At 38.8% G+C, this 13696-nt stretch overlaps 1 protein-coding gene across 1 annotated transcript in view; it reads right to left on the minus strand.

Moving 5' to 3' along the window:
• Positions 1–2868: 2868 nt before the first annotated feature.
• TTC39A (tetratricopeptide repeat domain 39A) overlaps positions 2869–13696 on the minus strand; it is a 36755-nt gene continuing 25927 nt past the window's right edge. Inside the window, 6 exon segments of the mRNA XM_068406226.1 lie at positions 2869–2989; positions 6051–6167; positions 6728–6842; positions 9190–9301; positions 11586–11706; positions 12743–12834. Coding sequence (XP_068262327.1) covers positions 2869–2989; positions 6051–6167; positions 6728–6842; positions 9190–9301; positions 11586–11706; positions 12743–12834 — 678 coding nt within the window.

A 13696-nucleotide genomic window follows, 5' to 3' on the forward strand; every position in this document is an offset into this window, starting at 1 on the left:
TTGGTTAACTTCTCTGGCTTTGCTGAGGACTGAGCAGAACTGATATTGCCAGTTGTTGGCTGAAGCCTAGTACATAGAGTGGGTTTCTCGAGCATTGGTCAGACAATGCAATGTTTGAAAGCAGAAGGAAGCACTTCTCCTGCAAATGAGGTGTTGACTGTATCCATCTGAAGTAGTATTTGTGTTTCCTGAATCTTAGGCCATGCTGAAAAATCCTTGAGTTGTGATTCCTTTAGAGTATCTGCTGTTTTCTGGTAGGTGAATGTACTGAACGCTGAAGCTGTTTGAGAACTTGCACCAATTGTGCTTTCCCTAATTCATTGTACTTGGGACTCCAGACTGATGAAGCAATTTACTATTCTGGAAAGCTGCTTCAGGCAGGACACAGCAGCTTCAGGAGAAGCAATGGAAAAACAATACCAGCACAGACCTTCCAGCCCAGACCCACACCACTGAGTTTTTGATCTCTAGCCACAGAAGAGAATCAAAATGAAGTACATTGATGAACAAAGAGTTATGGTGGGCAATTCAAAATGTAACACACTGAAAAACGTATACAGTGACAACGTACCAGACCTTCCATTCATCCTTTAGCAAGCAAGGTGTTCTCTTCCTTCAGTGAGTTCAGAATATTACAGTCCATAAATCTTTCCTGCTGCATCAGGAAGGTGATTATTTCCTGTTGATTGGGAGCTAAAAAGTCAGAGTGAAAGCACAGACTACTTGATCGTGGCTAACTACAAAGTCCTCAGCTGAAGCTGGAGACCAGGTCCACAGTATGACTGCTGTTTGTGCACAACCAAAGAGGACTATGAAAATCTCAGGATTTTCATCACTGAAAAGAATCAGGGAAGCTGACTGCATATTGCACAATATGTCCTTTGTGCAATGTATCTGAGATCAGGCAAAACTCGGTTGTGGGTGACATTTCAAAGAGCGTTTCAGTGGCCTTGAGAGATGAATCTACAGTCGGAAGGATTGTTCACTTTCTGCAAAGTACAATTTATGCTAATTTTTATGGCACTGCTTGCTTAAAAGATGCTAAGACTGCCAAAATATTTGAAAAGGACACAACTGGAAGAAGAGGCGTTATATGCATGAAATAGAACAAGAATCTTTTTTATTCTATACAAAGAATGACTGAATTTTTACACTTAAGTTTTGATGTGCAATATGTAAATAGCATAACTGTTTATACTGAATTTTATCTGAACTGAGAAATATATCTGAACCAAATTTATCTGAGAAAGTCACTTCAAAAAAATGTTTTCTTCATCTATGATTTTAACGTGGGAAGACTTTTATAAAGGGTGTCTATTTTTTAAGACAATGCAAGTTCTCTGTGTTGAGGAACAGGTGGTTCTGTCTCCTTGCATATTAATTTGCAATTATAAAACAACATCATTTCCTTCAAGGAGGTAAAAGCAGAGCTATAAACTGTCAATTTTGTCTTCTGCTGGGAACAATCACTTTAGAAAGAATATTCACTGTGAGGTACATAGATATGAATCTTCCTGACAAACATCTCCATTGGAGAAAAAGGGCTGTCAGAAGACCTCCCTTCTTCACATATCAGAATGGGTCATGGGGAGAAGCTCTTTCAAAAGGGAGGTAGAAGTGTGCCCCAAAAAAACACAGGCATACAAACACGGAGCTAGTCTGGAGAGAGGTAAATACGCATCAAGTATGTGTTACGTCTCAACTCGACCAGTTTTGCAGAAAAGCAGCAGTTCTATGGCAGACGGTGCTGGAAAGCAGAGCTAGCTCTTTGCTTGATTCTCAAAGCCGCTTACACAGAAATTCCCCCCAAAGATCAATACAGAGCAAAAAGGTAAAGGGCTCTCTGTGAAAAGCAGAGTACTGTGCCAAGAGAGCCTGCTCCAACACAGGAAACGTGGCCATAGGATCTCTTCAACCACGGACATCTCAAGTTAGGCAAACCTAAGAACAATTGTTTCAAGAAAGAATTGACTGTCACAGTCACTCTGTACTGCTATGCAGCCAGAGCAATATTACTGTTTCTTAAGTGACCTTCAAGGACTCGTGCTTTAAATATGATATAAACTTCAAATCGTGTTCGTTCTGATGATAAACTGCTTCCTAAGGACCTCCCATTTTTAAACTTGTCAAAGAAGTGATGCAGTTTTACACTGTCATCACCCTGCCCCCACCAAATCCTTGGTAAAACATTCAGCCACTATGAGCGGCAGATTTGACATTAAAACCAAATTAAAGAAAAAGTCAAGATACTTGCATAAGGGAGATGATTTTTTTCACCAGCAAGTTTCTTACAGAAGGCAAAAATGTGACTAGCAAAAGCTGGTAAAGAGAAGCTTTCTATGCACAACTGGAAATGCCCAGGATTCAGAGCTCCTCCCTGATGTGTATCCTGTGCACCAAGATTTTCTCCCACCGTTTCAGCTAAGTAGGTACTTGGAAAAAGTGATGCCTCCTCCTCAGCTGCTAGGAGTATGACTTTAAACAAACATTTATAGCTAACTGAGATTAAATCTGTGAATCTTTGAAGTTTTGTTGTTTGTTTTTTTTTCAATTGTTCCCCTTTATGTTGTAGCTTGCTTAGTAAATGCTGCAAACACAAGAGAAAAAGGCACACGATTGAAAAATGAATTACACAGACGTAAGTATTCAAAAAGCCACTGTTGGAAAAACAGTATTTTTCAGGGTTATGGTTGGTTTGAGAGGTTTTTTTGCCATGTTATTACACTAGATTAATGTTTTATGCATCACCTTTAAAATTTTAAATGATTTGGTTTCTCACTGACTTGAAAGAGAAGGAAAAATAATTCTAAAGTGTCAGTAATTTTCGCACCAAAGTTTGCAATAAACAGGACATCAAAGAAGAAAAAGTTACGACACTGCCGAGGCTCCAGAGTGCATTCCATTTTCTGGGGCGGATTTGGCTTGGTGCAGGGCAGCTTGAATTCTGAAATGTGTTCTTGTTTCCATGGAGTAATTCTTGTAGTTTTGTCTAAAACAAAAGCAGATCCACTCTGATGAATATCTATTTTTTAAGACATTTTCAAGTTATCTTTATATTATTGTTCTAAGCAAAAGAACTGTAGACAGCAAAAAAGCCGTTCTTCACAAGCACCTTTGTTGCCTACTCTAAAATACAAGGCATGTATTCCTAGCCAAACAATGCAGCTCTTTGTTCTTTATTTGTAGTTCCACTGTCTGGCAATTACTACCAAAATACAGCTTAATAAGTAATTGAATCTGTTCCACTCCATCAAAATACTGAGTTCACATTAAATATCTATAACTTCCACTTAGTTTACATTCAGAAATTAGATTTTTTTCCCCCTCTCAAAGTATAACTGACAAATTTGAATACAAACATTTTCAGGATTTTTTTTTTCTTATTTTAATAAGATGGACTCATCTTAATTCAACAGACCTATTTCAAGGAAGTAGAGATAAGACAGAAAAAAAAATAGAGAGACATGCTGTCCTGAACCAGAAGAGAGAAACACCCATCTGCATCCTGTGGTTGCCAACGATGTGTACTGTGTGTAGGAAATAAGGCCAGACAATTTGCTGCCCTAGGAGCTTGGAAAGAGAAAGTGGGCACACACGAGACTCCGTATCAGCTTTCGAGCAATTCACCAGCCTGGGGAAAGACTGGCAGGACTTCCCCCACAAACATCTAGCGGCTGACTCCGCAGTGTCATCTGCCTATAGTCTCCAGTAGCTATGTCATGCTCTAAAGAGTTACAGAAACATTAAAAGAATCTGTATTTTCATGGAAAAGCTTATATAAAAAAAATAAATTTTGCCCCTATGACCACACAGAAAAGTGCAGATCCTACTTAACAGGAATTAATTAATATGTCAGCTCTTGCAGGATGGATACAGATACCAAAGAGGATTAGACCATGCTAATTTTCTGTTAGAAGGTATTTGTCATCTTTACAGAAACGTAAGGTTAAGTATTGAACAGTCTGTATACCTTAAAAGCATTTCAGTTCAAAATCTGTAATTCAAATCAAGCACGGAAGTGTGGTATCTGTCACTATGGCAGTGGCAGTCTCTTCGTGAAAACAAGGAATTCCACACCCATCCTACACCAGCTTATAATTTTATGTATGCAACACCCAAGAGGCTGAATGAGGAAAGGAGGTGACTGGGTTGTGCTGTATGCTCATCTGAAACCCTTTGGAGTTTTTCCTTTGAATTAAGTAGATTTTGCCATGCAGATTCTGTATTTCTCATCAGCAGGCTGATATTCCTGCTTGTAGCTTATGGTAATACAAATAGAAATAGAAATATTTCCATGCATGACCAAGCCAAAACTGTTTATCATCTCACTCTACTCTTTCTCCCAAAGCTGAAACATTCAAGTCAGCAGCAGTATGTGGATTTAGGTCAAGCAAGTCAAACGTCATGCACAAGCCGAGTGCTCTCGCCTGCACTCCTGCCAATTGCAAACAGAATTCTGCAGTCCTGCAACCCACCACGGACAACGCGTTCTCCCTCTAGTGCCTGCAAAGACATTCAGCATTTTCAGCTGAAAGCTTATAAACCCTGAGCATTTTAACGCAGTGTAACAGCTACAGGTGGAAATGTAAGGACTGCATTTTTTTTTATGACTGACTGAAACAAGGCGGGGGGTTGTGGTGGGCATTTTCTTTTTGTGTATCATTACAGTTTCCATGAGTTCTTTGAGCATAGCAAGTCTGAATCTTAGCTTTCCATACACTGGGAAACTGTAACAAAGAGCTGCTGCTGTCTGCTGGTGCTCTTCTTTAATCCGAACCCCTTCCCTCGAGGGGGCCTGTGACCTGAGCCACACAGTGCCATCAGGAGAAAGGTGCAATGACTGAGCAGCAAGCGGTAGAAGTACCAGATGGAACGAGCAGCTCTGAATCGTTAATTTCTAGATCTCTTCTTAAGAGAGATTTGAACAAAGGAAATGAGGACAGAAGGAGAGGTGTGCTTTGAGGAATGTGAAACCAATTGAAATACTTTCCATTGCGTTTTGCTAATGCAATTTTTGCTCTTAATCTCTTCCATGAGTCTACTGAGAACCAGGCTCATGATCACGGAGATTAAGACTTGCAAGACTAATTTTTGTGTTGACAGGCTTTTGGCATAATCTTCAGTAGGCCGATTCACCACTGTGTCTTGCGTAGTTGACTGACCTGGACAAAAGCTCAACACAAAAACTCTTATCTGACCTCTTTGAAACTTGGGGCCAGACATCAGTTGTGTAGTTGCTAACACCCGCGGCAGTGACTGAGGTGACTCTCTGCACTTGGAAAGATGCAGACATCTAGACTCGTTCAGGATCTAGGCAGAGAGGTGAGCTACCCTGCTGCAGGATGCCTGAAGAGGGTGAGGGTTGTTTGGTTTGGATTCCCTCTCGTCCCCTGCCAAGAAACTTTGGCTCAGCAGAGAAGTAAAGGCTCGGACAGAGGCAAAAACTGTCTTTTGTTAATTTTATAGTAAAGAACATACATGACCAAGTCCAACTATTCCTGATAAACCTACTTTGCTAGAAAAATCAATCACACAAAATAGTACACACAGGTGTTTCAGTTGCCTTTCAGATGCAGATGAAACAATACAAAGATACTAAATGCAACCTGAAGCATTATCTTAATGTATTTCATCAAGGAAAGAAAACAGCACTGCTAGACATCAGTTTGAGTAATGCTATTTTAGCCGTAACACAGAGCTTTGATTTAGTTTAATACATCTATTATGAATAAGTAAATAGACTACAAAGATTATTATGTTTTTTTACACATGGATTATTTCTTATGGAAGCCTTTGACATTCATATTAACATCTCTGAACGTGTAACTTTTTTTTTTGCTCTTATCAGAATAGATGGGTAAGTCACAGACTGAACGATCAGATAATGTCTAGCATTAGAAAGGTCCAAACCCAAACTAGTGCATGTGTGCTTCCATTGAAAAAATGAAACAATGAGTCTCCATGATATTAATGAAATGTTTCTGCTTCCCACTAACCTAAAATACCATACTGACCCATCAGACGTCAGCACAGGCTTTTCACTTGCTTACTTTGCTTTTTCCAGCAGTTTTATTGCTTCTTCTCTTCTATCCTGGTCTAGATACAGTATCGCCAGCTCCAGCAAGGCATTTGGAATTAGATAATGGTCATATTTTATCTTCTTCTCACTGCATTGGAAAAGAAATAGCCTCAAGATCTTGAAATGATATATTGTTTCCTTCATTTAACAGTTCCAAACACAAATAAAGAGGAGATTAGCTAAGATCAGAAGGAGCAATCAATCTCTATTGCAACACTTGTCATGTTCTCTATCCAAAGCTACTTTCCGGGTTATTAAATGTGTATTTTTCATAACCATCCTGCTGTGCAGTATGTTATTTCTCAGGATTACAGAATATTGCCTTTATTACAAGGAAATTATTAGAAAAGATGACAATATTATGAACTCTATCCATGTGAACTGACAAAAAGAGATGCCATTCACTGCATGACGTAGAGAAAATATCTCACAGTAAAAAGTGCAGATTTGCAATTCTTCTTCCATACATGCCTAACAATACCGGCAACTAAAATTGCAATTCCTTGATATCAAAGCAACTGAAATAAACACTAAAGATACTGCAGTCCTCTCCCTTCTATTCATATCACAGTTGCATCTCCTCTATTTGAAATGAATAGTTACTGAGAAATTCAAGAGCTCTGCTATATGCCAGGTATGAAAACTTACTTTAAATAGATATAATGAAAATGGTCTTCTGCTTCTGAGATCTTGCCCAGATGCTTGAGGCATAAACCCTTTAACAGTTTTATCACACATTGGTCATCTGCTAGTAATTCTGTAGCTGCAAGATGAAGTAAATAGCACATTTTAGAGCAGCAGAGACTTTTACACAGGTAGGTTCCATTTACTGGAACACAAGACAGAAGGAACTAACTGGTCAATTTAGTTCATTTAATGCAGAGACAAACATGCATCAACCTTTTCATAAATCAATCAAACTTTGTCTAAAAATCATTGGGCTGTTCTTTCCCTCCCTACTCCCACTGAAAGGTTATTCCACAATCTTATTGTTCTGACACCTAAAAACTAATTTGAAGTGTTCACTTTGGAAATATTGAGGTCCAATTTATAATCTCTTACCCTTATGCCTTTATTGCCTATTAGTATGTATAGCTCTTCTCCTTTCTTGACTTTTAGTCACATGCTCTATTCGTAGGCAAGCGTTTCATCAACTCTCTACCTTTGGCTAAACAAAAACATGCCAGCCTTTGCTGCCTGCACCTCACATCCCCTCATCTTCTTACGATACCTTCTGTTCACCTCTTTTGAGTTTATACTTATGAGTGCTCAGAGTCTTACCAGCCTTACCAGTGCCCAGTTCAAACTCATTACTGACAACACCTTTTCTCCATCAGAAAATTTTTGCATGATACATTGCAAAGAAAACATCTGGCTTTTTCATAGACATTCCATATAGGCAGCTTAGTCTTAAAGTTTACAAGCAAGATCTTCAGTTTGCTTGCTCATTTCCAAGTCACGAAATATTAACTAAAAAGAACTTCTGCAAAATACATGATACTGCATCTTGTGCTATTGAATGTCATCCTGTTCTCACTACTCCAAACCTCACCTGGTTCTTCCTCTATCACTCCAGTTGAATAAATGCTGACACACACTGCACGAAAAAGCAGCTTCCCTTTGGACTATGCAGCTGTAGGCTTTGATAATACAACTGGAGTCACTTCTATTGTTAAGTCCCACAGAAGCGCATACATACATATGTCACCAAAGCAAATCCCAGGGAAGATGCCCAAAGACTATGCAGCAAACTGACTTAGAAGGAACAGGGCAAAAGTTGACACGTCAAGTATGTGCACAGCAAGATAACTCACGGCCACAAAAGAGGTATTTCATAATAATAAGAAAGCAGATCAGCTGTCTCTTCTGGACATCTGTCCCATGAACATGTTCACATGTACATATTTTCTCCACTTATAATATATCCTACAAAACTGCCCTGGATTGTATAAGCAAACATTTAGGGACCTATCCTAGACACAACTGTGCATATCAGATTTGCATTTCTAGACATTACTTCCACAACCAGTCTTCCTTTTACATCTTATATGGTATAACGTCGCTATGAGCACTTTCTCAGATTCATAATTTTATAGTGTTAGATTCTTGCATTATTAATCTAACAGTGAGACAGAGAAAATACAATAGTTTAGCTTTAAACACTGTCAGGAAAGCGTTCTTCTAAGATGTCACCTTCACTGGAAATATTTTTCTGTTCTCTTTCACAATTAATTAAAAAGGAGATAGCTTTAGCCAGTCTTTCAGGCAACTCTTTCAAATCTTGCATAACAAAATGCACACAGGAAGACCAAGGTCCTAGAAAAGACTGCAATGCAGTGATTTAGTGATTCCTTGACAGTGGATGCAGTGATTCCTTTGTCAACAGGGGCGTCATCCTTTTGCGGGAAGGTAGTACACAATAATAAGATAAAATATTTAGTAAGGGAAAACTTTGTGAGAAAAGCTGTGCAGGCTGGTTGCACTCCCATAGGAGCTGGGAAAGATTGGCAAGAAATAAACATCAATTAAACTTTCTCATGGATGGCTAATTAACAGACTGACAGAAGATGTGGTAGCAGAGCCTGTTGTAGTTCAATGCTGTCCCCTCTCTTACGCTCATTCATAGTGCAAAGGAAGCCCATCCCTGGTGTCCCAGCTTTCTATAGCGTACTGTTGACACACCAACACCATTCAGCCCAAGGACACATCATAAATTGACAGCACTTTTAAAACAGAAGACTGACTTGTCTCCTTCTATTTATGCTTCAAAACTGAAATACAGCATCTGAGGATAACAAAGCTTCACGATCCAAGTAATCAAGTCAATGCATATGCTGATTTTGATCTAGCAAAATAAACAGTCCTTTAATACACATCATAAACTACTCCTAATACACATCTGTGGATGGAAAATCACTTGGTACTATTGTAAGTTATTGCTATATTTAAAAGGAAAATTATTCCTATCTGTGTAAACAGTTTATGGTTTCATTATCTATGTTCCTCCTATGATCAGATTAACTTTACTAATGAGTGTCTCTCTTTATTCACAGATAGTATCTTTAGCTATTGCACTGTAAAATACCTGCTTATACCATATCACTGATTACCTGAACTTCTTGCCAATGCAGCTTCTGCTTCAATTAAAGTCTCTAACATGCCTTCTGTTAAGTTGGGACATTTTCCAATTACAGCATAGCCATTCCAGATATACATCATTTCCTAGGGTCAGGGAGAAATGACAGCATCATTAATTACAGTACTGGATAAATGCAGTTATCAAATACTTCAGGTTATCTCTGTATGATGAAAAAGTTACAGATTCCTTAAACAAAAAGTCAGTTTGTCAAAACATATTTTCATTGCAACTGAAAACTTGTTACATTGGTTTTCAGAACAAATTAGCCCTGGAAGACCACTAAAGAGCCATTTACGACACACAATGCAAGGACGATTGCTTGAACAGAATGCAAACACGATCTCACTTATAGATGAAGGCAAGTACCACCAAAACAGACAGACTTAAAGCATTCATGGCACATGGCTAACTGTCACTTGATTAAGGTCTCCTCTTGCTTTTCAGTTCTATCCCAGCCAGGGCAGTAATAACTAACTACAATGTATTGCTTCCATAGAAAAATATGAAATCTCAGGGCAACAAAACAAAAAGAAAACCAAAACCCCTAACCTTTAAGCCAAGCTTCAAACAAACCAACAGAATTTTAGAGCCGAACTGTAAACCACTTCCTCAGGTTTGTTTGATATTCCCACAAAATGAAACTTCCTTCTTATTCAACTGTTCTTAAGAGTAAATTTTATTAAAAACTATTGGTTTAATTCCTATTTGTTACTGGAGTTCTCTCTTAGAGTGTATCACCAGATCAAATGTGCCCATTGCCATTAGCAATCACAACGTTAAAGATGGAAATACTATATGGACATACTACTGGTCCTCACGGTCCTCAGTTATTTCTTCTATTTATTTATATGACCTAGTCTGTATTTGATAATTTTAAGCTCTTCCATAAAATTTCTGTATAGAATAACTGAGTTCTAGAACTCCAGTACAAAAAGCTGTCAGATTGGAATAGATGAAACAGTATGTTAACCCCAGTCACTGCTGCTTTCACCATCTGGTGTCTATTGATTGGAAAACCTGTGCTGAACTTACTGTATCTAGTGCAGATCTGTTAACATGGTTTTGACACAGAATTACTCAAACTACACTTATTCTAGGCTAAATCTCTGAGCCAACACTTGGTTGAGGACTTGCTCCTCTCAGCAAGTGCCTTCACAGTGAAAAGAAAAATCCAGGAGATGAGGTTCTGCACCCAATTCCACATTCTGAGTGCTTTTCACTGTTCAGCTGCGGCATCTGCTGCCTCAGAAATGCAACTGCAGCAGAAACAAAGGACGCAGCAGTGCCTGAGCTGTCAGTACAGAAACCTGTTCTGCTAAAATCCCATCAGAATAGCCCAGCCAAACCCCAGGTGTGTACGTTTCTTACTCTCTACAATCTCTGAAACCTGAAAGGCAAATCAAAGTAACCTAATTATTTCTCTCATTTCAGTCTTATGACTTAGTGGAAAGTGGCCCCTAGTGAATACCCACACTATGCTGTAATAACTATATTTCTTCAAGAAGCACTGTGTCACCTACCCAGCTGGTGGGCTGAGAAATGACTACTCACTGGTGTCTCCAAGAAGCTCTCCTTATTCAGGCATTTTCTTAAAGACTATTTACTAATTATCCATCTCTTTCTCAAATGCAACAGCTCAAAGCACTGCAAATGTTAACACCACTGCACTCTGCAAACCTGTGGGCTCAAAATCCTTTGATGTTCTTTTACGTGTTCTTTGCAGACATTTTTGTAAGTGCACCATGAGCAATGCAATGGGTGCCTTACGGAGCTGTTCTCACCTGGCCACAGGGAACTGGCCAGCATTACAGGCAAAAAAGAAGGGAAAAAAAAATCAACAGTATGCAATAGTTTTCTGGAGTGGTAAAGAATATGGCTGTTTCATCCCGGCACCCGCAGGTTGCTCTGGAGAGCACCAAATTGCAGACATTCAGGGGCACATTAAATAGACGCCTACATGCAGTTCCCAATTCTTGCATTGTTTCCTTGATCCCCCCGCCCTCCCTTGTACCTTAAAGTCTTCTTGTCGTAGTCTCAGTAAATGACACATGGCAGAAGAGACCTAGGGCAAAGCTCCTCAAAAGTGAATCAGAAGAAAGCTATTAGGAGCACACTAGCCTATAGCTGGAATAATGAGTTACACATGCAACACGTTTACGTGTCACAAACAACTGGCTTAGTTCCCTGTGGCTGGTGCATGCCCCAGTTTTACAGCATTCCTCACATTCATTTGGCTTTGCTTTGGGAACATTCCAGTCTCCTGCTGAGGTTTTACCTTAGAAACATGGAAAGATACTATTCTCTCATTTTTATTTCCAGAAATTAAAAAAATGCTAATAATGGGGTGTGTGTATATTTCTAACTTACCAAAGGTGGAACAGGCAAAGGAACGGGGTTTGAAGAAAGATATCGTCGAGCTTTCCGAATTGCAAACTTTTCTGTAGGCAGTGATTTCCCTGCAATTTTCAGTTTCAAACTGGGAACAATCCTGAAAGTTTAAAGGAAAACATAAGGAATTTTTCCTTTGTGAACCTCTGGGAAAAAAACATTCGGATTTTAAGAGAAAAAAAAAATCAAACCAAAAGAACTTAAAAAAGCTGTTATACACTGAGCTATTGCTGCCTCTAAGGAAACTGAGCAATACATATTCACAAAAGCTGTTTTTATGCAGGGCACATATATCTCTAGGCTTCCTCTTTAATCAAGCAGGAGGAAGAGGGATTCTTCCCTACCCAAAGAATAAATTAGATGATGCACCTAACTTATAAAGGGCCCATCTCTCTTCACAGACTAAGAAAAAGGCAAGCTAGCTTTTGTCATTGTTCCTCCCATTCTCCCAAAGACCAAACTAATTCACTTTGTAATGGATCTCAAATCCAGTGAAATCTGCTTGTAATGATTATATAAGACATGGAAGGGCTGAAAAGTTATCAATAGATTGTAAGCACATAAAAAAGTGATATTTAGATTTTATAGAAAAATTGTAAAAAACAAAGTAATCAACTTTCTTTGGCCCAGCAAAGTTTAGGCATTTTTGAGTTTAAACATTACAATTAGGTTAATTCACTGTGTTAATAATGCATATATTCACTTGCACATTTCACTATTTCGTATTCTTCTCAGACTCAAAACCCAAGAATCAAGTTGTACTGCTGTTGCCTCCACTAAGGAGGCACACATCTCGTAGCATAATCCATTGAAGGCTTCCAGATCTTACATGCCATTTTGATTAAAGGAAAAAAACGAAAAGGAATGTGAATACTACATGCAACAGCAGCAGCCACTGTATGGCTGACAGACCTAATATCCTGTCTCTAAAGTATTTCCAGGCCAGCAGAAATCTGCTGTCTGAACTCAGGGTCTGCTTTAGTCTAAGGGAAGGTTTCATTCTGCAATTTCCTACCAATCCAATGCTACTTGCATAGATCCTCCGAACTGCACAACGAATAGTTTTGCCTCTATTGCCCCAACACTGTGCCATGAAAAGACAGGAACTCTTGTAACTGGGAGTTAGCAAATTTTACCTAAATAATTCAACTTCGCTGTCTCCAAAAGGACTGCAGTCATCTGGTCCAAACATACTGAGATAAGCAGCTTTCATGTAAATGTAAGTAGCCTGCAAATGCAATCAAGAATATCTGTACAGAAAAATGAATTTACAGCATCACCATTACTGACATAAAGCACAAAACAGCAACACAGAAGAAGTTGCTCCTTTTGCTCACAAACAGACGTAATCTTACACAATTTTAAGCAGGAGGTAAGTATTTTAGAAAGGGGAGTACAGAATTTTTTTTATCTTGTATGTCTTTGCTTACTTTGTTTCAGCTTATAGTTTATGTTCACATTTCAAGAACAAATGTCATGTTTGTGTAAAGTGGATTTTTATTGCTCTCAGGAATACATGCTAGGAAACTCATGAAAAGGTCATGCTCAGAGAAAAAAAATACCACTATGCAGTCTATGTGTCCAATCACAACTTGGTAGCATCTCTCAAATATTAGGTTCTAGAGAACATGAAACAGTTTTTGAATGGCTTCATGATTCCAGATTACAAAAAGTACTGATTTCATAGGGATTCCTGAGCAATCATACATTCAGCAACCAAGGAAAGCAAAGCAGTTGGTGAGTTCTTGAGTAGTGCTTTAAGGGATCTACAGCAACCCTAGCAGTCTCCTAGAATATTTTAAGCTGTGATTATTTATTTACACTGGACTCATAACAGTGCATCTATGTGACCATCTTTCATTTAGCTCATGTAGTTACTAGTTTGCTACTATCCCATTGCACTGTAGATTACATATTAATAGGAAGCATCTTCTCTGCTTCTCTAAGGCCCCTGCAATATAGTCTAAAACTCTACAAGCAGTTTAAAAGGATACATGTTAATATTAATCCTACAGCATTTCAGGATATATTAAAGCTTTTAGCCAGGTGGTGCACCCCGGCTGTGGGAGTTCGTGGGAGCTATTCAGGGG

This window comes from Nyctibius grandis, chromosome 8, assembly GCF_013368605.1.
Source record: "Nyctibius grandis isolate bNycGra1 chromosome 8, bNycGra1.pri, whole genome shotgun sequence".
Classification (NCBI taxonomy): domain Eukaryota; kingdom Metazoa; phylum Chordata; class Aves; order Nyctibiiformes; family Nyctibiidae; genus Nyctibius; species Nyctibius grandis.